The sequence below is a fragment of the Pteronotus mesoamericanus genome, unplaced genomic scaffold (genome assembly GCF_021234165.1).
Source record: "Pteronotus mesoamericanus isolate MK-2021 breed Mesoamerican mustached bat unplaced genomic scaffold, CSHL_Meso_final contig_25, whole genome shotgun sequence".
NCBI lineage: Eukaryota > Metazoa > Chordata > Mammalia > Chiroptera > Mormoopidae > Pteronotus > Pteronotus mesoamericanus.
The window spans coordinates 36,426,631-36,454,042 of NW_026555105.1; the positions used below are offsets into that span (position 1 = coordinate 36,426,631).

Sequence of the window (27,412 nt, forward strand, 5' to 3'; positions counted from 1 at the left end):
CCAGTCAAGGTGTAATACCTAGGTTGTGGGTTCAATCCCTGGTTGGGGTGCTTATGGGAGGCAACTGATCAATGTTGTTTTCTCACATCATTGTTTCTCTCTGTCTCTCTCTAAAAATCAATAACATACCCTTGGGTGAGTATTAAAAAAAACAAAAAACAACTTGATATCTTAGAGAAATAGGTAAACCACTACCATGATTCTAAAACAGAATTGTTATTTTTCCTCCCTAGGCATAAAGCACGAATGTCAAGCAAATGGGCCAGAAGACCTCAATCGGGCTTGTATTGCTGAAAAGCTAGGCGGATCCTTAATTGTAGCTTTTGAAGGATGCCCTGTGTAGATCATCGTTCAGTGCCACAAATCAAAAGCTTCCATGTTTAATGTTATCCTCTTGCTATATAAGTAAAGCAAATATATTTAGGCCAGGGTCTCACTGAGGGGGAGCTATCTTGTCATTTGTTAGAATAAATTAAATATTCTATAAACATTTGCAAACAGCCCTAAATAAATTTAAAATATAAAGTTTTATTGCTGTGAAATTAAATCCTTATTGGCCAAATGCCTGTTTTAATGAGCTGGCTTGTGAAGATTTTTGCTGAGCTCATGATTTTTAGTAATGCAGTTCACAAAACAGTACAAGGTCATATGAAGAGAATTACTGTGTCTCTGTTAACCTCAGCAATCACTTTGTTTCTTTAAAGAATTGGTCATAATCTGGTTATAATTTTTGCTCAAATTTTCTATTCTCTTGCGCTTAACTGAGTAACAGAAGATAATTCTCACAACATGTATTTAATAACACTAATTAACTACAGTAAGATTAAATCAGGCAGTCTTTTAATTCTACCACATGTGTAATGAAGACTGTCTCAGAATTGTGTATGCTTATAATCAGCACAGATTTTGCAAAGCACTGTTTCAAACACATAGTTGGAGTACAGGAAGCAATTCCTCGCACCTGTGGTAAGCTCTCCACCTTAGTCCAGAGACTCTTCTGAGAGTGACCTTGCATCTTTACAATCATGATGTGTTCTCAGAATGTGCAGTATCTTGTAACCAATTATAATGCAAATTAGGGCTCCATTGTACTACACTTTGTTAATGAAAATAAAACAGTATATTGAAAAGCTGGGACACTTGTGATAGCTTTAATTGTGTCTTCTTCAGAACTTTGTTGCTTCTGGCACAATTAAGGTGTAGAAGAACATTAGGTCTATGTTTACTTTGGGGCCTAGGAGAGCTTCTTATTATCCAAGAGCAATTTCTTAGTTATAAGTAAAATGGGGAGCAGGTACAACAAATGAAGACGCCCACAGAAAGCCGCTACCAGATGACACTTGGAAGTGATTGTCTTTAACATCACAGGCATAACACTTTGAACAATATAGAGATGCACAAACAGTTGAACTTAGAAGTAGCTGTACTGGCTTTATGTAATAAAGGAAGCATTTTTAACTTATCTCTTGTGTAATTATTCACGTGTGAATTGGGGATAAAGGACTTTTTCATATACGGGGCAAGTCTTTGGAGGTTTGGGTATTTCAGACAAGTCAAGTCACAGCTCCCTCCTCATAGTGAATGAAAAAGTTGGTTTAAAAGTTGGGAATCTTTTCTTACTCCAGATGTTTTTCTAAATACCAGGCTTCTATCCTCCCTATTTGGGAGACGCGCCTCCCCCCCCCAAAAAAAAGACTTTAACCAAAATATTTCTTTAAAATTGTCTAGAAAATAGTGCTGGTTACTGGTTTACTGATAAGCTGATTGTCATTCTTTCATCCCACATTTCTTTTGCAGTTTGCAGTGCATTTAGTTAATTGTGTATATTAACAGGTCTCTGAGGATTGCAGGCCTAAGGCTGCCTTTCTCAAGAATCAGCCATGTAGGTAGTGCCAGGTATTTGGTCAAGTTTTAGAAGAAGAAAGCCTTTTCTGTGGTTTTAGCTTGTGATGTGGTATGACTTAGTTCAACCACCACTTCTTGCAGGTGCACATCCATTGGAGGATGAAGGGGTATGGAATGCATGCTATGGGAAGGATTTTAAGCAGTGTACAGATGTGTCATATAATGTAAACATCTAACACTTTACTCTTATTCCAGAAATTGGAAATTGTTACTTATATCTCTACCTAGGCCAACTTTTGAGAAAGAATCCTATTGAATTCCTGAGGGTGGGGCCCAAGAATCGTGCAAAATTAAGAGTTTGGGACCTCAGCTGACATTGGTGAGAAAACTGCAGATATACACTACTCTTCAGCGAACACATTACATTTTTACCTGTGTTAACACATTACAAAAATGTGTTCATGGAAAGCTGACTTAGAGTTATCTAGTGAGTATTCTTTTGCCCTAAGACAGCAGCAGATAAAACCACTGCTAATAGAAATTCAGAACGTGACTATGAAGCTTGTTATTTCAGAGAACATTAATCTGAGAAAACAGTGAACACAATGACTTGAATAATACTGTAGAATTAAGCATAGTTGAGTGGCTTCCTTTTTGCAAAACTACCCAGAGTGCTGGCTGGTCAACAAACAGGAAGTACAGCTTCTGTTTGGTGTGTTTTTTGAGACTGGGTATGCCCAAGGACACATCACTCTCAAGATTTGGGGCATTTCTGAAATGTAAGTCTCCAGACATAACTCCAGTAAGAAGGGTCATTAATTTCAGTTGTGGGTGGGAACAGGGGAAGTTCCAGGAGCCAGGTTCTCCAGTGGAAGGTTGTAACTTGAGCTGTGTTTGACTGGCCAGGGGTCTCCTGGTTCTGCCCATTCCCAGGAGGGTAGCAGAAAGGGGGCTTTCCCAGCCTGTAGCTAGGGCCCTCAGTAGCCAGCCTTGAGAAGTAACTTGCCTAAGGTCACACAACTCATGAGCAGCAGAACCAGGAAAACTTGGGTCTCTTGTTTTCTGGTCCTAAGCGCTTCCCCTTATATCCCTGGAGAGTTCATTTCTAACACCTGGAATTCTAAAGTTAGATCTTAAGTGGGCTTTGAATCCTGTTAGACCCAAACCTAAAGGAGGCTCAGGGAGAAGGCATTTGTGGAGGGTTTCTAAAATCTTCAGAACTCTCCCAGCTCTGAAGCTGGTGGTCTAAGACTGATTTTTTCAACCAGTGTGCCACAAGAATTTTTAAAACATGAAATGCGTGACTAGTCAGGGGTACTGACGTCTTTACATTAGGTTCTAAAAAAAAAATAACAGCCAAAAGAATAGCTGTCCCATATGAATGAATCAAAATTATACCTACTTTGTCAGATTGGCAAAAAAATGTATTTTTTGGTGTGCTGCAGAATTTTAGTAATTATGTGTGCCATGAGATGAAAAAGGTTGAAAATCGCTTGTCTAAGGTGAGCAGTAGCACTGTACCAAGGCTGTGGCCTCTGAAGCCAGGTCTTGGGAGAACAGTGCTTCCTGTTAGCAGGCCAGCCAGTGCCTTTGGCTTGACAGATGCTGCAACCCAGCCTGGGTGATTCCTGCCTCCACACAACTTCATTCCAAGTGATTACAAAAGCCAGCACTCCAGTGGCCAGGCCAGTGAGCCAGGCTCGGGTGTCTGTCCCATATTGTGGGACCTCAGGGGCGCCTGTTGGCTTCTTTTGCTTCAATCTGCAAACGGCAGCTGCCCCTCCCACTTTGGTGAAGGGCTCTTTCCTCCTCTTCCAGCCTGACGATCAAGCCTTGCCCAGGAAACAACCCTAGTGTCAAGGCCAGGCTGAGGCTCCCTGGCAAACTCGGGCTCCCTCTGCTGGCCTGGGAGATGCCACTGCTGGGCCTCAGGGCTGCTCAGTCCTTCCCTCAGAGCTTGGCTCCTGGGGGCCTCAGAGGTACACCTTCCAGAGCCCACAGGGCCCTATGTCCTACACTCTTACCTCCTCCCCACAGGTAGACACTGGACCCCCACCAGTGACCTGTTGTAGGTCTGAGGGAATAGGGCTGTAACCAAAACCCAGATACCAGCCTTGTCCTGTAGAACCTAAAGGCAGAAATTCAGTACCCACAGGGTCTCTTGTGTATCTCCCTGAGGTGCTCCCATCCCTGTGCCTTTGAAGGGCAAATGCCCAGCGTAGGAGCTCTCAATTCTGTAGTCAGTGAGTTAGGGGAGATTCCTACATCCAAGAAGGAAACTCACTAAGGCCCAACCCCTGACTACATAAGGCCACTGAGTGTGGGAGGACAAATTGTGCTCTACAGGGCCAGCCCTCCAGCACTAAGCCCCTGCGCCTGAGGCACAGGGCACACAGGAGGTACAGTGAGGGGCCACTCTTTGTGGGATCTGAACACTCCAGATGACATTTTCCCTCCAAATCCCCTAGGCTGTTGGCTGCACAGCCAAGCATTAGATTAGACGGGTTTGTAACCTGCCTTTTACCTCCTGAGCTACTTTGTTTAACAAATGAGCTACCTCTTCATGGGGATTGTTTGCAAGATAGAAGGAAGGTTCACCTCCCATGGGAACTGAGATTCACGAGAGAACCAGGCAGAGGGCTGGGCACTGGCTGGCAGCAGGTTTAAACAGTTGCTTCCCGCTCAGCCTCCTGGCCAGGAACCATGATATCCCTGTCGTAAGTCCCAAGGGCTCCCTCTCCACTTCAGTCCCTCCAGTTACAGAGCAGGTATGACTGCTTTCCCTTGCTTAAAAACCTCAGTGGATCCTACTGCCTTACCTCTCCAGACCCTTTAATCCTCCACACTTGGCCTTAACTCTTCTCTTCCTGATAAACCACCTGTTCTGGTGAACTCCAGCAACAGCTTAAACTTACTTCTCTGGGGAGCCTTCGCCGAATTTCTAGCACCCCGATCCCAATACGATAGCAACATCCAAGTGCCACACAGTGTGGCAAGGTGGTCCACAGATCTGGGACCAGGACTTGGTCATGCAGGTTGTCATTAGCATCGCCTGGCCCCCGGCAGATGTTCAAAGGCAGGGGTGAGGGAGGGGCAGTGGCTGAAGGCACATAAAGGATACACATGCACAATGTTTCCCAAGGACTGGAGGTTCTTGTGACAACCGTGCAGAGAGGAGTTAAACCCACCACCTAAAAGGCCACATGTGATACAGAGAGGTGCCAAAGCAGGCGGTGTAGACTGTAGCTCTTGGGCTGCCTTTCCCTGGGAGCCCACCATTCCCTCCAGCTGGCCAGACCTGCTATTAAAGTGCTCCGTCTTCTCCCAACCAAGTTCAGCTTATCATACCCTCCCCCGTCCCCTTATTTCCCAGGATTCTGAGGCTTGGGAGATGGAAGTGGGATAGTGCTTCGTCCAGGCAGCCCCTTGACAGAACTGGTTGATGTCTGTCCCCAAGAACCCAGGCCGCTGAGATTCATCTTCCATTGCTGGGGTATTTTAACCCCTCCTGTGACTCGGCCTCTAAATCCATTTTTTGCTTAAGTTCCAGGATCCTATTTCTTACAATGTCCCCAATAACACTTCTTGGCCCAATATCCTGGATCACAGTCTTGGGCCACCAAGGACAAAGTGGGTCTTGAGGATCACAAGAAGTATCAGCTGGCTGTTCCAGCCCTTGGTCTGCCTCTCCTGAAGTGAGGATGTTTCTCTGAGCCCCAGCCAGAAGGAAAAAAGACCCTCTTTATTCACTCATGGAGCTCATTTCACACAGTAGCCTAGACCACTGCTCAGGTAAACCCCCAATCCCCAAGGGTGGGGACCACAATCGGTGCATTTGGCCGCCAGGCATCCCAGGCCCTGCTCATCCCACCTGGTGGGCACTGGGGCCCCATGGGTAAGAGTGCTGGGGACCAGGAAGCAACACATTTCACCCTCATTTTAGGCAGAGCTGCTGATCCCGACTTCAGAGAAACCAAGAGCCACACTTGCTCTGTCCTGAGGGATCCAGCCACTCATTCCTCATCCCAGGTTCAGCAGCCAGTGGGGAAGCCCCAGCAGAAGAGCAAACGAGATGGCAGTGCCAGGCGACAATGGTGGTTTTAATGGCATTAACATCCAGGTCACACACAAGTTCTGGTTGGCAGGGGTGAGGGGCTGTGGCCTTGCTGGGCTGGGCCCCTCCAGTCTGTGCCACAGCCTTTGAGACTCACCACCTGGTCCGCTCGCCACCCACCGCCCGCCTCCCGACCCACTGAAAGACAAAACAATTGCACTGATCGACATACAGATAGCCAGATGTCCCGGCCTCCCCAGCACCCAGCCTGGGGTCTGTCACAGCTGGTAAGGGCTTTGGCGTCTGCTCCGTGGTAGTCCAGGGCTGGTCATGGGGAATAGTGTTTATTGAATGTGACAAAGGTTCTTTTACAAACTGGGGGTCTGGAAGATCTACTTCTGTGGTTCTAAGAGACTCGTGTCTCTCATGTCTTCTCTCAGAGCCACCAGAGTTGGGCCTGGACAACGCTGTGTCGGTTTATTTGTAAGGAATGTGTAAGGCATTTTGGTACGTTGAACAGTAACTTCTTTTTCTGCAGAGAAGACTCAGACAGAGGTGCCCTCCTTTGAGCTGCTACCGTCCTCCTGCAAACAGGGCAGAGGGTGAGATAGTGTGGGGCCAAGAAGCCAAGGGGCCAAGGGGAGCACTTACCCCAACTCCTAGGGTCCTCCAGTTCCCCCTGGATTCCCATACCTCTCCAAGCCCTTCAGAGAATACACAGCACATCTAGAGAACCAGAGCTGACTCCTGGGGCTGGAGGAGACGCCTGAGGGTTGGCGGGAGCTAAAGGTCCCGAGTTTGGGTGAGGACCTTGGTCCCACAGGCTTTGGGCTGGCAGTGGGGGCCGGGGGGGGAAGGGGTAAGAGACATGCTTTTCACCAAAGAAAGCCATGAAAGGGTGGGTGCTACATGTCCTGACGCTGCCTTCACAAGTCCATCCCCACCTCCTTCTGCCCCAGGTCTCTATTTGTCCTGCTTCCCAGGAGTCCTGGGGCTCCCAGTATTATGCCCAGCCCTTCCCAGCAGCTCTGGAGAGAGCCAGTGGTCCTGCATGGCCAGGACACTCACTGTTTTGTCCAGCTGCTCCTGCAACTTCTTCACTGTTTCTTTCTCCTTTGCCAGCTGTTCCTGGGTCATCTTCAAAAGCTCCTGCAATTTGGTGGCAGCACGTCCCAGGTCACTCGTTAACTTCTTCTCTTTTTCTAGTCTCTCCTATGGATCAGAAGGGAGAAAGGAATCAGCCTTCATGTGCTACATACTAGAAAGGCCACCTGGCTATGCCTGTGGGGTCCAATGCCCTGGGAACTGGGAGCTCTATGAAGGTAGGAGGAGGCTGTCTCCATGTTACCCAGAGACACACAGTGATGACCGGGAGCAAACAGCCCAGGCTACTTAGGTCTGTGCCCTATCATCACTGCCAGCATATCTTCCTGTGACACTGGAGATGTTCTGATGTGCGATGTGCAACAAAGAAGTCACTGGACATATGTGGTGGCTGCTAGATACTTGTAATATGGCCATTGCAACAGAGGAACTGAACTTCAAGTTTCATTTAATTTAAATAGCCACATTGACTAGTGGCTGCCATATATGACCCTGGAGGTTTAGGGACTGCCCCTCCCCAACTCGCCATCAAATTAGACTGCACCCTGCCTAAGAGGCTGCAAGATGACTTCTCTCCCATTCCAGGTGGTGACAATGGGAAGCCAGTGCCCAGAGCTGGCCCTACTCAAGACTTGGAGCAGAGCCCACCCTCCTACCTTCAGCTGTGTGACTGTGTCTGTTTCTGCACACACAAGGGGGCCTGTGCGGAGTTTCTCCAGCTCCTCCTGTAGTCGACACGCTGCATTCTGAGCCTTGGCATAGAAGGGGCAGTGCGGTTAGGTCATGGGACCTGGGTGAGACGCCTCACAAACCCAACTAGCCCACCTGGGGACAGAAGGGCACTCAGCATAGTAACAGTTCCAGTCTGTAGACAGGACATAGGTGACTGAATGCACAGCAACACCCCCAAGGAAAGGACCCTCCAGACCCATGACCACCCGCCTTGGTCGCACCTCTGCCACCCCCAACACAGCTCAAGGCTCAGGGTCCCCCAGGAAGGGCCTGACCTCCTCAAACTCGGCTGTGAGCTTCTGCCGCTGAGCCTGCTCGTCCTCCAGGATGGCTTCTGTCTGCTCCAACTGCATTTTCAGCTGTGTGGCAATACCACAAACATACTTTGGGAACCTGGTAAAGGACCTTCTTGGGGGCCCAGGGCTCCCAGGCAGGCTGAGACCTATGGACTCCACCTTCTGGCTCCTGCTTTTCCCTGCCTCTGGCCAGGTAGAGTGGCCTCTACACACCAGCCAGCCAACCAAGTCATTTCCAAAGCTCCCCCTTAGGGGGAGATGGTGCCTCAGCCCCTCGACACAAAAGGTGATGTGGCTGAAGGGAGATGCTGATGGGACCTCTGCTGACCTCCGGCACCTTTAATGAGGCCCACAGGACAAGGAGGCCTCCGAGTCACTGGGGCAAGCCCCCCCCCCACAGCGGTAGCCCCAACCCAGCAGCCATCCCACTGCTATTCCGGTGACATGCCTCTGCCTCCGGCTGAGGGTTTTCAACAGCAGCTACTTGGCTAAAAAGTCTGGAGAGCAACCAGCCTGCTAGTGATGTCCCAGCAAGGGCCACAGTGAGAGATCAAACCCCAATGGCAAGCCTGGTTGCCTCCCCCGCCCCTCCTTCTAGTCCCTCCTACACACCTTGTTAGGCTCAAACTCCCAACACCTCCCTGCCTGGACACCTTCCCTGCCCTTCCACCTGCTCTGTGGCTTCCTCAGTGCTTAGGTGACCTGGCTTAAGTATCTGAGCAGAGTGGGGTGGGGAGGGCGGGCAGTGGAGACTGCAAGTAGTGGGTGTTTAGCCAGAACAGAGGCCTACCATCCCTGTGTTCCAGCTGCAGTAAAGGGGGCCCAGGGACAGTTAGTGACACACATCTGAGGACCAGCTCACCGCCCTAACCTCGACAGGGTCCTGCTCTGCTGGGGGGGGGTCTGAGGGGGAAGCCGGAGACCCAGCTACGTCATCATCCTCTACGTGGCTCTTCATCTCACTCAACTGCTGCCTGACCTGAAACAGGGAGGGGTGGGTTTGTGCAAATACCCAGGCAGAAGCACGCCCACCTTGCACACACATACAGACCACCGCCCCCTGCCCGGCATCCCCGCTCCCCCACCCCCCGCCCCGCATTCCCGCTCCCTACCCAGGAGCACCGCAAATGCTCACGATAGCCAAAGCCCCTTCAGGGAACCTGGTTTGGTAACTGTGACCTGTGTCAGGGTCCCCAGGCAGGTTCACTGGGGCAGGGGACCAATGCCTCAACCCCTCATCTGTGCCAAAACTAGGCCCAGGGAACATTAGGGGCCAGGCTAACGTGACCCATGTGTTCTGCCCCAAGACTGGCCAGCACAAAACCCTCCCCAGGAGTGAGGTGACCCCTGATGGACGCCATGTACACAGAGCTAAGGAACACAAAGCGAGAGGCAACTACCAGGCTCAGCACGGATAGCACTGTCTAGATCCTGGATTCCTGCCAGACGTAGTCTACTGTTTAGAGCCCTTTTTGGGGTCTAGAAAAGATTATGAGATGACACTCTTGCCTAATAAGGTCCCCCTGCCCCTGAGCTCCACTGCTAGGGGCAAGTGACACATCTGGTGGTCCCCAAGACTCCAGACCACTGAGCCTCAAATCTGAAGAGGCAGCAACATTACCCATGAAGCTCAGGTTCCATTCTGGGAATCTGAGTGGCCCTTGGCACAAGCTTCTCAGGGGACACAGGTGATCTAAGGCACCCCAAGTATGTGGGGCCTGCTCTCTCGCTTCCTTCCCTCCCTCCCAACAATCCCTAAAGGTGGAAACAGAACTGCCCAGGCCAATGATGAGGACTCAAGGGAGTCCTCTGCACACATGCCCCCTGCCTGGGCAGTGCCTGGGGGCCTGTCACCCAGATCTTGCCTTAGGGAGCGGGCCTTGTGTTCAGGAGGTGACTCAGTCTGGATGGCACTCGCTCCCTGGCGCAATAGTCCCAAGTAAGGCCCCCAGGGAGTCAGGAGTGAGTGCACCATGCAGGTGCTGCTTGAGGCCCAGCAGATGCTGCTATGGGAACAGCAGCCCATGCGTGAGACCTTTGGTCCCCTCACAGAAAACCAGACATAGCCAACTGTATTCAAAATCTCCCAATTTCTAAATGTTAACTAGTTCAGAATTTTTAAAAAGAAAATGCAGATTAAACAGAACACATTTGTGGCCTTACAGGCTGCTGCTTGCAGCCCCATCCCAGGAGCTGGTACTGGGACAGGTGGGGCTCTAAGGCTGGGCTGACCGTGCCAAGGAACAGGGACTGTGATAGGACACCAACAGTGAAAACTGGGGGACCCAGAGGCCAACCTCACAGCAGGAAGCTCAGCAAATCTGCTTATACTGCCAGGTGCGAGGAAGGCCTCCCTCCCAGGCTGCAGACTGGACAGAACCAGTCTCAGCCGCTGGTATGGTGAGAAAAGGCCCAAGCCCCACAGAGGACAAGGCCTGTGCTAACAGCCATGGAGTGGAGAGCAGCCCATCTCAGAGAAGCCCCATGTGACACTGGGCTCACAGGGATCAGCTACTCTGAGCTCCCTGCACTGTGGCCTGGGAGCAGTTTGCCCCAAGAGAGATGGGAGTTGGGGCCTGAGTACACTGGTCCCGACAGCTGCAGGCCCAGCTTGGAGTTTTGAACAAATGTGCAAGGAGCCCCTCTGGCACAGCCCAATCAAAGTCTGACCCAAACACCCAACTGGTGCACATGGCCCCACCACACTGCGTTCCCTCTGACAGGATGAAAAAGCAAGCCTGGAACGAATCTCATACACATACCCCTGCATGTCACACACTCTGTCCCACCCCACGTTCACTCACCAGGGCAAGCTCATTGCTCTGCTTCTGGGCTTCATTTTTGGCTGCATCCAGCTGAGACTGAGATTCTACTAAAAGCTGCCTCAACTTGAGGAGAAAACAGACCCAGGTGATGGGGGAAAAGGATAAAAAAGAGAAAACCAGCTCCTGTGAGTTCACACCTAAACACACAATCTAACACTGCATCCCCGTAACCTAACCTCAAGCACACTGCAGAGCAGAGCGAGTGCAGTGGGCTCCCAGGCCTCTGGCAGCTCTTGTTTCTTTTTTGAAGACTTAGGAAGGCTGGCATTCACTGTATGCCTTGTCTGGGATCTTTGCAAATGGTTATGGATTGTCCCACAACATAAGGCCAACAGTTTGAGATCAAACCAGAGTAGGGGGTACTTTCTGTTTCTTAAGTCATAAAACAGTATCAGATTTAAGTCCATTTTCCCCAGAAATGGTGTCACCACGTCAGGTGGAGAATTCTCTTGCTGCACAGCTGACCTGGTTTCACCCCTGACCTGTCTGCTGGCCGAAGACCTAGAGCAAACCCTGAGAACTGGGACGTGAAGCTTATCTTAATGAGAGCTGCTGAGGAGGGGCAACTCTGGACAGGCTGAGACCCCCTGGGGAGACTCACCCCTGCCACCTCCTTGGCATAGCTCTGGCACTCAGCGCTAGAGGCTGCCATGTGCTTCTCCAGCTCTGCCTCCAGATGCAAGGTATGCTCCCTCACCTGGAAACGCACACCCACATGCACACGTCAGGGGCCTCAAGGTGGCCAGCAAAAAACAGGGTGACGGGGTGACAGGTGCGGCTGGCCCTGGGGTAAGGGCTAAGAGAAGTCCTCCATGGCCCACTGGCTATGGAGCCAACCAAGGCCAGGAAGAAACAAGTCCATGGCAATATATCCCCTTTCTGAAAATGGTACCCAAAGTCCAGCATTCCTGGGTCTATGTTCTCAGACTTTGGCAGTCAGGGAAAGGAGAGCTTTCAGATTTACTTGCTAGGTAGATAACCAGGGGCACCTTCTTTAAGGTCAGGGCTGATAATGTGTCTACAGAGGGCAGTGGGGCCACCTCACACACCTCCCACGACTCAGAAGGTCACTGTTTACCAAGGCTGGGCATTCTGCACATGGTCCACACTGTCTCTAACTGCTCAGGTTGTAAATGGCTTTCATTAAGGAAAAGCAGGATTGACAAGTTCCCCAGCCACTCTTAAGACATGTGGTCCACAAGGGAAAATAACTAACACAGCCTCAGGAACAACACTGCTCTGTAATAAGGAAAGCAGCTCTCCGAGCAGATCCTCCATACATACCTGATCTGAACTTTCAAGTTCTCCTTTCAGTTTCTCTACAGTCTCTTCGAGATGTTTCACTGTAGCCTGTGACTACAAAGCAAGGGGAAGGCTCTGTGTCAAATGCAAGTCCCATCTCTCAGGAAGCCCAGTGGTGCCCACCCACTCTGAATGTGCCCCAACAGCTTCTCCACAGAGGCAAGTGCGGGGTCGGGGGGGGTCTCCTCGAGATTGAAGACTTAGCTGTCATTATGCAATCACCACACAAATATGGCATTACCAAATTTGGGAGATCTTGTCTCCCAAATGATCCCATCAGCCTTCCCCTTGGGAGTTTTACAGGATTCTGACCCAACTGTCTTTCTTGAGTAAGCTATGTTTCAATTTCCAGGGAAGGTGGACCTCCTGGAGAAATATTCTTGTTGCTGGACCCTGGTGAGGGTCAGAGGGCCTATGCTGTACCTTTTGGAGCTCCTCTTCTGTGGTGCTGATTTTGGCCTTCCACACCTGCTCCTCCTGCTCCACACTCTTCTGCAGGTTTCTGAGCATGCCCTCCTGAGGGGACAGGCACTGAGGAGGGGCCCTCTCTGGGGAGGCCCACTCCACATAAACACACAACTGAGTCGTCCTGTCCCTTCAGTCTCTCTGTGATGACCACCTGACTGCCAGTGTGACCGGGCTCTGATTTTGTCAGTATCACATGGGGAACAAGGTGGGCCACAGTCCTGCAGGAGGCCTGTGACCCAAAAGAGGCCACAGGAACGCTCATCTCCGTTGAGTGTGCCACCAGGGCCAACCACAGTGGCCCAGGATGAGGAACAAAGGATGGGGTCAGTCAGGGTAGGAGAGCTGGATTGAGCATTGCTCCTGGAGTCACAGAGACCATGACTTGAAGCCAGCTGTCAGTCAAATGCTCACATCTTCCCTTCCCTTCCCATACTGTTGCATCATAAGACCAAGACTCTCCAATACCCTGAAAGCAGACTCAAGCCTTCACCTCAGCCATCTCCACAGCTTAGTAGCAATGAAGACTGAGCGTATACTTTATCCCTTTTACCATTCAGCCAACGATATTGGGCGTGGACTGGGGCAGTGACTTGCCCAAAGTCCTAAAGAGCTTGTGAAGCCAGGTATTTTTGAAGGGTCAGTGGGCTTTTCCATACCACCACCTGCCTCCTGGCCTCGAGGCCCAGAAGCCCCCTGGCAGGGTAGAGGCCCCAGCCCTCGCGCCTTACTGTCTCTGCCAGAATGGTGCGGTACTGGTCGCACTCGGCCTGCAGGGTGCTCTGGATCTCCTCAGACTCCCTCAGCTTGCTGGCCAGGTCCTAAGGGCAGATGGCAGAACAGGGCCTACTTAGCCAAAAGCACAAAGCTTTCTCTGGCTACCTGATGAAATCGAAACATGTCTCTTCCCAGGGATGGGAGAGCAAGTGGTAGCCCCTCGAGGGTGTGTTTATGGCCTGCTTACTGAGGGGGGCTCTGTGTTCACTGGTGGCTGCTTCAGCAGTTCCAGGCCTTTCTCTCTGAGTTCCTGGAGCCATTCGGTGTAATTCTGCAACAAAAATGTACAAAGGGGGCTCAGTGACATTCTGTATGAGCAGTGGGGTCCCAGGGAGTGACCCCCCTCCTTACCTGGTGGGCTGAATCAGAGAGGGCTGGGAACATAGCCAGCAGGGCCTCCTTGGTCTGTGCCTCTGTCAGGCTGAGCTGCTTCTCCGATTCCTCCTGTAGGGAGAGGGGATGGAGGGCAGTGTTCAGGTATGGAGCTTTACAGCAACCCCTGGGGAGTGTTTTAGAGATGCTGGGATCTCCACTTCAGGAAGGGGAGGGACAAGGGTCAAAGGAGAAGGTGGATAGCTTCATGACCACCCCACAGCCTGTGCCAGGTCAATGTTAAACAGACTCAGTTCTAATAAAGGAGGACAGCAGGCTGGCCCACGTGGTAAGTATGGGTTAATCCAACACTTCCCAGCAGATACTTAGGCCAAATAAGTTCTCAATTTCCGTGTGTGCATGCGTGTGTGTACACACTATGGGGATGGGGGTGTCCAAGCTATGTGGAAGCCAAGGAGGAGGCAAAGCTAGTGTCTTTCCCACTAGCTGCTAGAATTAGAAGCTACTGCTGGCCAGGGGTGGTGGGATACTAGCAACCTTGCAGGAAGGGAGAATCAGTACTCCCACTTTGCAGAGCAGGAATAAACTCGGTGGGGATAAGACCTTGGTCAGGGTCACATCTTTCCGAAAGTGTGACTCATGCTGTGGCCGTGCCATGCTGGGCCTGGGCCCCCATCGGTCTTCCTTGAAGCTCCCACTCACAGCCTAAGACCCAAAGGAGCTGTAATGCAAAGCCTAGGATAGCAGTGTCCCCTGGAAACAAATAACAGTCTCTCTCTCCGCACCCTGGGGTGGGAGGGAAGGGGTGACCGCAGGAGATTTTTGGCTAACAGAAAGTCTTCTCTAATAACCTGTACCCAGCAGGTTGAACCTACTGCCAGCTGTGCCACAATCTCAGCATGGCCTGAGACCCAGCTTGAGCCCCAGGGGCAACATCTGCAACCCCGACTGGTTCAGAGCTGTCGATTGGTATTCTGGACTGTGTGTAGGGAGGATGCCTGAAAAAACGGACACCCAGCCTGACCACAGTGCCACATGGTCAGGACTCAAGTCTTAGAAGCAGACCCCCTTGACTCACCCAGTGATCCATAGACAATGCCCATGGCTGGCCATAGACCCCCAACTACTGTTCAGGTTCCCAGTCATGGGAGCCCGAGGCCAGAGCCAGTACATCCTGAGGCCAGCTCCTGTCTTTATCTGGCTGTATGATGATGAGCAAGTCAGGTGACATCTTTGGTCACAGATTTTGCATTTGCCAACAGAAAGGCCAGGTCACCTCTGGGTAGTCTCTGCCACAATGGGACCCAAGGCCAGCCCTCCACGTCCTACCTCGTCTCAGGGCCCCATCTTATACAACCTTTGGGTTTCCTGGGAGGCTCATGAAGTCACTGCAAAGCTACTGATAATGGGACAGACATTTGTTCTCCATAAGCAAGGACTGAGCGGGTAGAGCTGGCCACCTGGGGCTCTACATCAGGGATGGAAATGTGTGGTGAGAAGCAGTGGGCAAGGCCTCCACTTGCTGCTGCTGCAGGCCATGTCCCCAGCCAGAGCCTCAGCACTGGCTCCCAGCCCAGGGCTCCAGGATGATATGAGGCCCAAGATACTGAGATGCCTGCATTCCCTCTAACCTGGAGCACAGGACCAATATGGATTTCAGGGCTTGAGTGCTGCTAAAGATGTCCTCCCCCTCTGTATCTTACTGTATACAGCAACCACAGAACCTACTGGACCATGATTTCAGAGGGCCGGAGAAAGCAGCAGGATCAGACAAAATATCAGGGTTTTGAAGACAGCCCAGTGTTGAGTCCACTCAGAGGTAGTGTAGCTGGGTGGGCTCACAGCCCCGATGGCCTCTGTCTCTGCCCTCTGATGGCAAAGGGCCCAGGTGAGAAACAGCAACCAAGGGTACATTTCCCCCTGCCATATTAGGGAGAGATCGGGGGGTAGCAGTGAGAGGGAGGAAGGAAATGGAGAAGCTGGGGCACTCCATGTGCCGGCCCCTAGGAGAGACCCTGGTGTGGATTTCTGGGATGCCCCAGGGCCAAGGCTGCGCTGCGTGCAGTGTGTGAGTTTTATGTTTTGCTAAACTACACAAGGTGCTGCTGATCGAGTCTTCACTAGCAGGCAAGGCAAGAATGGGACTCTGACCTTGGCCTGGGTCAGGGAGCGCAGCTTTTCCTCGAAGGCTCTCTCGGCTGAGGCCAGTGCCTCCATCGCCTTCCAATTCTTCTCTCGGAGGTCCTGGGGAAAGGACATTGAAAAGTCAGCAGCCAGACAGGGCAGTAGCTGACATACCACCCCCATGAGCTGCCTCAGTGGGTCTCAGCAGGGCAGAGCCTCTCTGACCCTACTCTGGATCCCACAGGGAGCCTGCAAAGGGACAAAATGCCCTTTCTCTTGGGCCACAACCACTGGGCCTCTCTCAGGGCAGCACTAGTACAAGGCCAAGGTGCTGCAGAAAGAAGAGGCTCCTGTCATGAAACAGGAAGCACTGACTCATTGGCTGGCTCTGGCCAAGCCAGGCACAGGGAAGAATAGGTGGAGCCTCCTCTGGAGAGAGCAGACAGAGCTACCTGAAAGCCCAGGCTCCGTGAGGGGTGATAGGTAGGCAGCCTGGTGGGGAAGATCCAGCCAAGGCTCCCTTGTACCCCTCCACTCCCTACAGAGAGAGACTTCCATATCCCCTTTCCCTGATGCTAGCCTCCCCACTACAAGGTGACTGACTATGTGACCCTAGAAAGGCACATTCTGTCACCATAATGGGGGCTCCATGCTGGGACACGTGACCCAAGCTGATCTAATGGGAGTCTGCTCTGGGATTCTAGATGGACCTGAGGGGCAGAGAGGCCCCCTAAACCCCCAAGGCAGGTTTTCAGCAGTGAGTAGCATAATAGAACGTAAAGGGGCAGCTAGGTCCCTTCCATACTAGGCTGAGGCCAGCCTCACTGCCCCACCACACCCTGTGCACATGCATGCCCTTTGACATGCATGTTGTTCTTGGCCCCTTCATCTTTGAGTACATACATGCCGGATACTCACATTGTTCTTCACTTTCTGCTGCTCAACCGCCTCCTTGAGGTCGGTGGCCTCCTTTTCCAGACACCACACCTGGGACTCCAGCTCCTTGAAGCTGAAGGGAGATAATGGGGTCACTGCCAGGCTCTGAGGGCACACAGCCCCCAGTCTTGTCTCGGGACTAGTCAGAATACCTCCCATTTCCCTGCCTCACGGGGTACAAGCTTTTGGGAAGACCAAGCAGCTACTCACTCCCCTCACTCATCCTGAAAGCCCAGGGACCAGGGCACAGTTCCCAGAAGCCACCAGAGTCCCACTTGGTGACAGTGGCCACTGAAGCTGGAAAGGTCAGAGGCCAGAGCAAGAATGGACCCAGACAGTTGAGTTTTGGGAAAGCTTTTTCCTCTAGAGAGTCAAGTCCACTCTTGGTTACACAGCTCTACGCCAACCTGGTCCTGCTCTGTCCCCATAGAACTTGTCAGCTGGCCCTTCTCAGAGGACCTGAGCTACAGACTCATGTGACTCACTGTGGGACCATATCCACAGACTCTGAGCAGCATGATTCTCAGCAGCTCACTGGGTGTAGCTGGACCATCTCTTATCAAAAACCTAGCTCTGCTGAGACCCAAAAGCTCCTCCCTCAGTCTGTGCCTGGTTCTGAGACAGCAGTGCCAAGATGAGCCCCCAAGATGTTGCTCCCATCTTTTCACACTTTTCTCCAGATTCAATGGCCCATTCAATATCACCATCCAGAAAGTGAAAGGCTGACACTACAACTGTACTAGCTATTCTGAGGAATGGGCTTCAGATGGACAACTGGATATATCACCTTCTGCATTAAGATTTAGGATCAAGAAGGCCCCGGGGACACATAAAACCTAAAGTCCAGAGTGATCATGCTGACCTGAATCAGCACAACCACAGCCACTTGGAAAGTGGTAAGGAAGCCGCACCGAGGATGCTCTTGCCAGAGGAGGGCTGCCACTGCCACCAGATGGGGACATATATATTTGTATTTTTTATTATGGGCCATGATCAAAAACTTTTTGATAACCACCATTCTCATGCATACTAGGAGTAAACAATTTCAGCGTGGGCTGAGCACGCTGGTTGTCCCGACCACCATAGCTAGGAATGGATACACACTATACCCCAAGTGACATTTTTATTCTAAATAGTTTGCATCCAGCCTTGAAGACAGTTGTTGGCTTAAGGCCCGTAGAATCCTGACCCCACCCTCAAAATTCCTATGGGACCCTTCACTGCTCTTCTCTCCAGCCCCTGCATTATGCAACAGCTTGCTTCCAGCAAATTACTCCAGCAGGATCCCCGGAAGAACAAAGCCCTGAGGAAGAAAACTCAGCACGCCAGTGGCAAGGACACACTGACAATCACCCCGTTGGTGATGATGACTTCTAGGGTGTCTAGGGCAAGACAGCTCATATCCACCCCAAACAGAATGGCCTGGTCTAGACACAACGTTCAGATAAATTGTCTGAGAAGGAAATTAAAATACCCCAATTTCTGCCAAACACATCTGCATGATGCAAAAAATTGGAATGAACCCTATTTGTACCACGACTAACACCCTAGGAATTCGCTGTGTGGCCGGAATCTGACCTTAAAATATGAGAGAAAAAACCTAAACAAATATAACCTCTCTACCCTCAAAAATATCAAAAGAAACAAAATGCCCCCAATCTTTCTGGAAAAAAAGTACACTGAGAAAGGAAGATGGAAAGGGTTTGGGTCTGGGTTCTGCAAGGTGTTTTGGGCCCTCCAGGCAGCTGGCTTCCATCCTCAGCCCCCAAACCCTGGAGTCTGTGACCAGGGAACATGGGCCATGGACTGCAGAGACACAGGGGAGATGACTCACTGACAGCACCAGCCAGAACAAGGGACATCCTCCATGATTCATGCCCCCCATGGCTGCTCTGTGGAGCCCTGGCCAAAGCAGCCAAGACCCACCTCCTGAGCCCATGGGCATCTGCTAAGGGACACAACTGGTCCACAGACTCTGGCCAGGACTTGAGCCGTCTCATCCAGATGTCAGACTATACTTACATCCCAAATCTATGCAAAAAGCCTGGGCCACCTTCCAGGTTCTCCATTTGGGGTATGTAACCATTTTTCCTATTTGATTTATGACTTCAGTCTCTTAAGTCCCTCACCTGTAGACACTGTGAGAACTCCCGACCAGCTAGTCCCTCCCCATCGAGAGGTGGAAAGATGGCAGGGGATGCCCTGCTGAGGCACTGGCCCCTCTCCACACAGATTAGTCTTGCTCCTCGAGAGAAGATAAGGAGCTTTCTGCAAGGCTGTCTTCTTTCCCGACCAGGCCTATCCTCTGCCCTCAAAGTCACTGGAGGAATGAAGAAAAGGCAGAGGCCTCTGAAAGGGGCTCTTGCCAGGGAAGTCGTGTGCCCTGCTGAAAGCCCTGGCTCCCAGGGTTCTCCCATACGGTGTTGAGGCCACAGCCCTCCACCTCCACTTACCGTGCCTGCTGCTGGTCAGCCTCTACTTGGCTGGCCTGAAACAAGAGACAGAAAGCTCCTTAGTTACCATTAGACTCACCTCATTTAGCAACTAGTCAGGGGAGGGGAAATTTGCTCTCATCTCTCAACACAAGGGGTTAGGACTCGATGGCATTCACCCTCCCCTCCTATTAACCCCAGGGAGGAGGTGACAGCTGACCTGAGCATCCTGGACTTCCTGGGCTTTGCCTGCCTCCAACAGGGCCTCAATGGACTGGATTCTCTCTGTGAGCTGTGAGTTCTCTGCCCTGGCCTCCATGAGCTGTGCATGTAGACCACTCAGCTCCTCGCACTTGCTCTTCACCTCCGTCTCAAAGGACTGTAACTTGCTGTGCAGCTCTGTGCCAGAGGGGAGCAAGAATGGGTCAGGGGCAGCAAACACCTGGGATGGATACCACACCTGCCCCTTAGTGCTGTGTACCTGGGGGTTTAAGACTTACTTCTGACCGCTGGGGTGTCTTACTAGCTTTGTTCTTGAGGATTCATTAGGGTAGAACAAAATACCCTCAGATCACTCATGGGAATAATGATAAAAATCTAAAATGGATTTCAGTTGCAATTTCTAAAAATCTGTTCTCTAGGAAACTGGCTCATATTAGCTGAGACCAAGGGCAGGGGGCTTCTGGGTGTGTCCTTCCTCAGTGACCTCAGATAAGTCCCATGGCTCTAAATGTCATTCACATGCCTATGATTCTGCAAAGTCCCAAAGCTCTGGTCTCATCCCCAAACCCAGACTCAGATGCCTGACTCTTCCCAATGAAGCTCTGCTTAGACAACTTGAATCTAGTCCTCTAACCTCCCCATCATGACTGCCCTGCTTTCCTGTGCTCCACCTCTCATCCACCTTCAAGGCCTATGGATTCTACATCCACTGTCTGTCAAGTCCACCCCTCCCTCACCAGCACCTCTGTGGCTGACCAAGTCTAGCCCTATTGCCTTTTGGCCTGAATGACTGCAAGAGCCTCATCCCTGGTCCCAGGGCTACTGCTGCTCCTCCAGTCCATTCTCCACCCAGCACAGAGCATCCAGATGTACAAATGGGATCCTTCCATCCCCCTGAGCCAAGTGCTCTGAGCACTCCCATCACTGAACACAGCACCCAAACTCTTCACGGGGGGAGTCACCCATCTGGCCCCATACTGGCCATTTGCCTTCTTGCTTCACTCTTCATTGACCTATTTCTTGTACAGTTCGAGTTCAAGTTCATCCCCGTTTGCAGGAGTCCTGTGCTGACCATTCGGCCCCTTCCTTCCCATCATCCAGACTTCAGCTTAAGCATCCCCCCCTCACCAACTTCCCAATCTAAAGCCACACCTGGCCTATTAGAGCAGGGCTCAGCAACCCAAGCCCATGGGCCACCCGTTTTTATAAATAAAGCTTTACTGAAACACAGCCAGGCTTGTCTGTTTATATATTGTCTGAGACCGCATCTGCACTATGGCAGCAAAGCAGTTGTCACAAACACCATCTGGCCCATACAGCCAAAAACATTTACTATCTGGCTCTTCACAGAAACAGCTTGCCAACCCCACTCTAGGTCATGTTGTCTTTTTGAAGTCTGTAGAGCAAGCACAAGGCTGTCTGACCCTGTCAACATGTATCTATCTACCTAAGTCTGTCTTTCCTGCCAGAATGTTGCCCTGACGCCCACTGCTTCATCCCTGGCCAGGCCCTGGTGCCCACAGCAGTGCTTAGCCCATGGCCACCCCTCATGGTGAGCAAATGACCATCAGGCTGTCACTAACATTGTATGTCTTCTTTCTCTAGAGGCCTTTAGTGCCTCCAACTTTGCCATCCTCTCCTGACTCTGAAGCAGACCTGTGAGCACAGGCAGACCTCAGGCCCACCTTCCAAACCTGGCCTCTTGAGCAAACTGAGCCAGGAGAGGCAGAAAGATCCAGAAGAAGTCAGCAAGAAAGCAATCAGCAATCTCAGGAGCACCTTGGCTTAACCACAGCCATGACTGTTCCACAGCAAACACGGCTGGAGAGAGCAGCACCCTTGGCTACTCCTCAGCCCTCAAAGGCTACTCCTCCCATCCTCCCCACATCCTGCCCTCAGAAGCTCTGCCCCCTCACCCAGCCCTCACAGATTCCACCCCAATTCCGCTCTCCCATGGAAGTGAGCCTCAACCATGCAGCTTCAGTCTGTCCCCTGACAGGGCACAATCCCCGCTTCAGAGACTAATAGGACTGGCCCACTTTATGGGTTCTGGCCGCAGCACAGAACCCCCTTCCCCTTCCGGGGGCCTCTAAGCCAAGCTTCGACCCTCACCAGCCAGCTGCTGCTGCTGTTCCTGGGCCTTCTCGGCGTCCGCCCGAAGGTTGGCGTGGCTGGTCTGCGAGCGGCAGAGTTCCCGGCTGACCTCATCCAGGCGCTTCTGAAGGGCCTCCTCACTCTCCTTGTGAGACACCTGGAGAGCAGGCACAAGCAGATACAGAAGGGAGGCCAGAACCTCAGCTAGCTCTGAGGACAGGCAGGACACCCTCCCGTCCACCCCAGTGACTTTTATAAAACCTGCTTGGATTTCTAAAGTCAGTTCATCCTCTGGAAAAAGCCAGGAGGCCATGCCCACCCTAGCCCTGAAGAGCTTTGTCAGGGACCTCAGGTTAAAAAGCACAGTCACAAAAAGGAAAAAAGTTCATTCCAGCATGGCACACAGAGATTCTCCCTACAACTTAAACCCCTAGTCTAACTTGGAGATTTCTTGAGTGGGCCCTTGTACAGTTCACACTTGTACAGTTCACACTGAGCTCTTTTTCTGTGCAAGGCACTGTTCTAGGCACTATGTACGTGTCACATGGTTAATCCCCAGCCACCCCATGAGACACATACTACTGCCATGCCTATGTTACAGATGGGAAAACAGAAGCTCTGAAATCCTGCAGCAGATATCAGCGGCCTCACTGTCAATACCATGGTCTGGTCTCCCTCACCACCCATGGCCAGCCACTCCCAGAACAGACTCCTTGCTGTGGCCCCAGGCTGAGGACAAGTACCCCGAGGCCTGAGAGGGCAGGAGATGCTCAAGAGTCTAGGGCTTACTGATAAGAGCCAGGCCCAGGCCTTGGCTCTAGGCTGGGTCCTTAGAAATAACACAGGTAATGACAACATCCAGGACACCAGAAGCCCCAGAACTACCGGGGAACCTTTAAAACATAATCATGGCCATTTTCACCAGTGGTTCGGATTTCATTGGTCTCGGTGGACTTGCTTCATATGAAAATCAGTAAACACCAAATTATCCACCTCAATTCCACCTAAACAATCCAAACCGCGTTTATTTGTTCATATTATTCTCTAGTCTCTTCTATACACAGAAGCATCAGTCTTACAGTTTTGTTTGTCATTCTAGTCCCTTCTACAAGACAGCCCCATTGCCCTATGCACTACAGTCTACTTTCAATGACTGAGCAGAAAAAGGGCCCAAAGCCCTTCAGGATGGAAGGATTTCTCATTATTGAGAAAAGTTAAATGAAAAGCAGGTATGATAACAAGGCTCCCCACACCCTGTCACCCTGCCCTGAAACAGGCCAGCTGGGGAACCCAGAAGCAATCAGGCCCATAGGCAGCTATGTGGCCACACTAGATACTGCCCAGTACATTCTGGGGACAGGAGGACATACTTCCTTCCTCTGGAGAAAGGGCATCCTCCTGGGAAAATAAGAGCTTCTTGGTCACATTCAGAGGTTGAGAAGGAAGGACTCTCACCAGGCCCTGAAGCCAGAGACCGCTAATGTCAGTTTGGATGGCTATGGCCGAAGCTGTAGTACCGGAGATGATAGTGAGTACAGGAGAGCAAACACAGCACTGGGGCTAGACCCGGGTTTGAAATCCTGCGTAAGCTTCGGGTAGTTGCTTAACTTTTCTGTGCCTCAAATTTCCTTATGGGTAAATTCCAGATAGTAACAGAATCTACTTTATATGGTTACAATAAGAATTAGCTGAGTCAATACTTGTAAAGTGCTTAGAACAATGCTTAGCACATAGAAAGCACCTGTTTGAAGCTAGCAAGCTATAACTATTATTCAGGAGGCCAAGGCTGAGGATTCCAGTTCCAGCCTTGCCTTAGTCTCCAGCTGTCAGCGTGGCTGAGAAGGCACGACTCTGGCCGGGCAAGCCCTGACCCATCCCTGCTCCACAGACAGACTTGGTGGGTGGAATGAACAGGGCACTGAGGTGGCCACCACTGCAACTCACCTGCAGCTGTAGAACCTGCTTCTCAAAGGCGGCTGCTTTGGTCTCCAGAGCCTTCCGCTGCTGCTCCTCCTGCCGTGCTGCCTCCGATTTCTCCACCAGCTCCTTGCTGACTTTGCTGAGCTCCTGTCGGAGCTTGGCCAGCTCTGCGTTCTGCCTGTAAGACAGTCACCAGCCCCCAGTTGAAAGACAGAAGAGGGCTCAAGTCAGCTGTTGCCAGCCTGAGAGCTGCCCCTGGCTGACTGGGACGATGATATAAGCCATACCTCTGGGGCACTTGCTCTTTCCTAAGTACTCAACCAAATCTTGGAGCTATTATCAAAGCCCCTCTTGCATTATCAGCCAGGTGTGTAGACCAGAGAAAGCAAAGAGCATAATGTGCACTAAGATATCCCACGGGTGCCCCTCCCAGGCATGTGGAAATTCAGATAGAAAAAAGGCAAGACACTCTATTCCTCATTGCCAATCAGGGTCCAAACAAACCCTGGGATGCAGAATGCCTTGTCTGGACACCCCCGCAGGGCTGGGGACAGTAGTCTGTTGGGAGTCCATGCACTTTGTTTCATTGGAGGCCACCCAAAGCGGGAGCCTGAGGCACTTTACAAAACAGAGCCCTCAACACTGCATAGAAGGTAGGTCTTGGGACCAGAGAGAAGTTCAGGAGGGAGGGAAGAAAACTTTCTTGACAGCAAAAGAGGGGCAGCTCAACTGCCTTTTCTAGTGTAATCAGCATGCTTCCTTCTCTAGACACCTCTCTTCAAGACAGGACTGATGGTCCAGCCAAGGAACAGCACCAGACAAGACGAAGGGGACAGACAAGACTGTCCACACCTCTGGGAGGCAGGAATCCAGCCAAGGTCAGCTCTGTCTGATGGTGGGAGATGAGGGGGAGTCCCACCTCTGGACTTGGATTTCCTCATCTGCACCAGGGAAGCCATCCAGGCCCTCTGGGGGTCTATCAGCTCATGCAAAACAGTATCAAGATTCAAGATTGCAGAGCTCACGGGACAGGCCAGACTCCAGGACCCTGGGAGGGAAATAAAGAGGCTGGGTGGGCAGCCCATTGGGACTGGTTTAAAGCTCTGGGAGTGACCTGGGAATACCAATCCCACATGGGCAGCTTGCACAGACTGACAGAGTCAGCGGCCGTCAGGTATCCATGTTTTAAAGCTTTCCCCAGGATGGACACCATGGCAAATATGTGACGGGAAAGCCAGAGTGTTCCTCCATCCCCATGTTCACCTTCTGTTTATGGCTGCAGAGAAGAAATCGCCACCCAAACCTCCAACCCAAACAACAGGCCAGGATAAAGATGAAGATTTGTACACACACACAGCTAGAGGGGACCACCAGAGAGAAGAAACCAGCCTAGAAAATGTGTTCTTTAGGTCTCACTCCATGCCAAGAAGGCCATCAGCAAAATAGAGGTGTGGGCACTGGTTTCCCTCCCAGTCTACATCCTGGGCCAACATTATCCCCCTGACTTCAGCTAAAGCACCCTCAGGGGCCTGCACTCTCAGCCTTAATCAGTTCTCCTCTTGGCATAGAGAGATGTTCTAGAGATACAGAAGCCCAGAAAGTCCCTTCAGGATGCTTCAGACCAAGAGAAGGCAAATAAAAGTGAATCAAAAGAAAATGCAGGGGGGCCAGCCTGTTGAGACCATAGAGCTCAAACTAGAGAATCAAAAGAATGCTAAGGTATCCTTAGCATCGTGAGGCTCTGTGCTGCTCTCTGGGATTGGCCTACTTGCTGCGTACCTCCTAGCACTTCAGGTCCAAAGAGGCAACACTGAGATCAAGAACTCTGCTTAGCAGGCTGGGCTGGTGTGCTGTCAAACAGTACCTATCACCAATGCATCAAAGCACATGTCCCTCCAGCTCAGGAGACCTCATCCCCAGTGGAGAATCAAGACACTCTGGCCCTATACCACATCAAACTCTGATCTTAGACAATCTACTTGGCCTTGATACTCTGGGCCACAATCAGTTTTTGAAAGCCTCAAATCAGGATGTTGTAAAAAACAGACATCCTGCAGAAATATCTGCTCACCCAAGAAAAGCATATGCCAGCCACAGACAGGACCTGAGAGGCGCTTATCACAGGGGCATGGGCATGCTGGAGCTCACCTCTCCCTGCGCCTGGACATGTGAGAGGATGCCAGCCATGCATTGGAAGGCTCAGCTGCTCAGAACCAGACAAGAGATGGAGGATCAGAATGGAGCACCAAATGGGAAGGTACAGAAGGGCAGAGCCAGTCCCAGATCCAGTAAGAAACTAGAGTGCACCCACTGCAGCCTTGCAAGAGACTCGGGGATCCTCCCCAGCTCCAGAGTTCCCTGGACTGTGCCGTTGAGCAGAGTATGGCTGGGAGCACTGAGCTTACTTGCTCTCCACCTGGCTCGTGGCTTGGTTCAAGGCGTCCCTCAGGATGGAGTTCTCCTGCTGCAGACGGGCCAGCTGTGTGTTGGGGCCATTCTCCAGCTGTTCCTGAAGAGTCCGGATCTGAAAATCATTGATGGGGTATCAGAGTGCTGCATGGCCTTACAGAGAGAGCTGACTTCTGAAGCAAGGTTAGTGAGATCACAGCCTACAGACCAAACCCCCAAGGGCTCTGCTTCTCCACAAGAGGTGAGGAGGACCTCTAAGAACAAGGGGTCTGAAAACTGAACAGCTCCAGCAACAGGAGCTTGGGGCCAAGAGTGGACCCCAGCCACACACCTCCTCACTCCTCTGCCTCCCAGCTTACGGCCTCCAGGTAACAAAGTTCTTAGCCCAGAGTCCCAGACATGCTCCACACATTCGCCTCCTAGGCCTGAGACAAAGGACACAGCCACAGCCTACGACTAACCCAAGGGAACCTCAGTTCCTGCCCTCTGGCTTCCTGTGGTCCACCCTGAGCAGTGCGCAGGTTTGAGCAGGTAAGGCCCAAGGCTCTTACTACACAGGCCAAGCTGGACAGGCCTTCTCCTAGCCCCATTCCAGGGCTGTGCTGTTCTTAGGCCTTTTGCTTTAGGTGATTCTCCCAACCTCAAGTGGAAAAGGTAGAGGCAGCATTACTCTGTCACATGAAGGCTGAGAACTTGACCCACAGGGACCCAGGAGATGGGATACAGGGCTGGCCACTTGGGAGCAGACTACTTTCAAAAAGTGCTCTTAACAATGTATGCTACATCTTCCTGGTTAGTAACACTGAACACACAAGGTAGGCTGGCTGCCAGTATATGGCCAGATAAAACAGCTGCTTCCTCCAGAATTGAACCAGATTCTGTGTACCCCACCCCACCCCACCCCATGTCCACCCCCAAGGGCATCCTAAACTGCCCTTTGGGAACCACTCCCACCCTCCCTGGTCCCCTGATGGCGCCCCGCCACCCCTGCCCACCTTGCCCTGCAGTTGTTGAACCTCCTTCACATGCTCCCGGTAGCTGGCCTGCATTCGGGCCTGCACAGCCGCGATCTCCTGCTCCCTGGCCACCAGCTGCTTTTTCACTTTGGCCTCCCCAGCTGCTGCCTTGGCCTTTTCTGCTGCCAGCTCCTGGAGAAAGCAAAGGGCAGAAGGCTGGTTAGGCAAGGGCGGGAGCTTCTCAGATGGGACCAAGATCACCAGAACCCAGAGCATCAGCTGAGGCTAGGAGGAGCTTTGGAGCAGGGCCACAAGACCTCTTTTCCCAAGTTCTCAGGCAGATCGATGCCAGCCACAGCGAACAGCAAGCAGGAGACAGAAGTCCCCCAAAAACCTCCTGGCCTGACTAGTTAAGGGCTGGATGTCAGGCCTTGGCCACTATGGATGTAGTAGACATAGAAAGAAGCTAAATAAACACAGCATGCTGTCCCTGGGCTCTCCAGAGACACTGGCTCAGTCCCACTGGGATTGTGACACCCCATTTGGGTTGGTCCATGACATCCAGGCCCCAGAATGCCTACCTCTG

The 27,412-nt window shown here is 51.6% G+C and overlaps 2 protein-coding genes across 6 annotated transcripts in view; one reads left to right on the forward strand and one right to left on the reverse strand.

Moving 5' to 3' along the window:
• Window positions 1-1,130, forward strand: part of DSTN (destrin, actin depolymerizing factor) — a 36,293-nt gene extending 35,163 nt beyond the window's left edge. The window contains exon 4 of the mRNA XM_054574085.1: window positions 234-1,130. Coding sequence (XP_054430060.1) covers window positions 234-343 — 110 coding nt within the window. The 3' untranslated portion in view covers window positions 344-1,130. The remainder of the gene's footprint in view (window positions 1-233) is intronic.
• Window positions 1,131-5,929: 4,799 nt separating this feature from the next.
• Window positions 5,930-27,412, reverse strand: part of RRBP1 (ribosome binding protein 1) — a 73,096-nt gene continuing 51,613 nt past the window's right edge. For 2 of the 5 annotated variants that reach the window (XM_054574089.1, XM_054574086.1), the window contains 20 exons: window positions 26,866-27,018; window positions 25,867-25,985; window positions 23,486-23,639; window positions 21,560-21,698; window positions 19,446-19,624; window positions 19,247-19,281; window positions 16,776-16,866; window positions 15,885-15,977; window positions 13,752-13,844; window positions 13,588-13,671; window positions 13,355-13,444; window positions 12,582-12,674; window positions 12,141-12,212; window positions 11,458-11,553; window positions 10,836-10,919; window positions 8,903-9,010; window positions 8,011-8,094; window positions 7,660-7,755; window positions 6,968-7,111; window positions 5,930-6,483 (listed from right to left, as the gene is read on the reverse strand). In XM_054574089.1, coding sequence (XP_054430064.1) covers window positions 6,445-6,483; window positions 6,968-7,111; window positions 7,660-7,755; window positions 8,011-8,094; window positions 8,903-9,010; window positions 10,836-10,919; window positions 11,458-11,553; window positions 12,141-12,212; window positions 12,582-12,674; window positions 13,355-13,444; window positions 13,588-13,671; window positions 13,752-13,844; window positions 15,885-15,977; window positions 16,776-16,866; window positions 19,247-19,281; window positions 19,446-19,624; window positions 21,560-21,698; window positions 23,486-23,639; window positions 25,867-25,985; window positions 26,866-27,018 — 2,046 coding nt within the window. In that variant the 3' untranslated portion in view covers window positions 5,930-6,444. The remainder of the gene's footprint in view (window positions 6,484-6,967; window positions 7,112-7,659; window positions 7,756-8,010; window positions 8,095-8,902; window positions 9,011-10,835; window positions 10,920-11,457; window positions 11,554-12,140; window positions 12,213-12,581; window positions 12,675-13,354; window positions 13,445-13,587; window positions 13,672-13,751; window positions 13,845-15,884; window positions 15,978-16,775; window positions 16,867-19,246; window positions 19,282-19,445; window positions 19,625-21,559; window positions 21,699-23,485; window positions 23,640-25,866; window positions 25,986-26,865; window positions 27,019-27,412) is intronic. The other 3 variants (XM_054574088.1, XM_054574087.1, XM_054574090.1) reach the window with 3 other exon arrangements.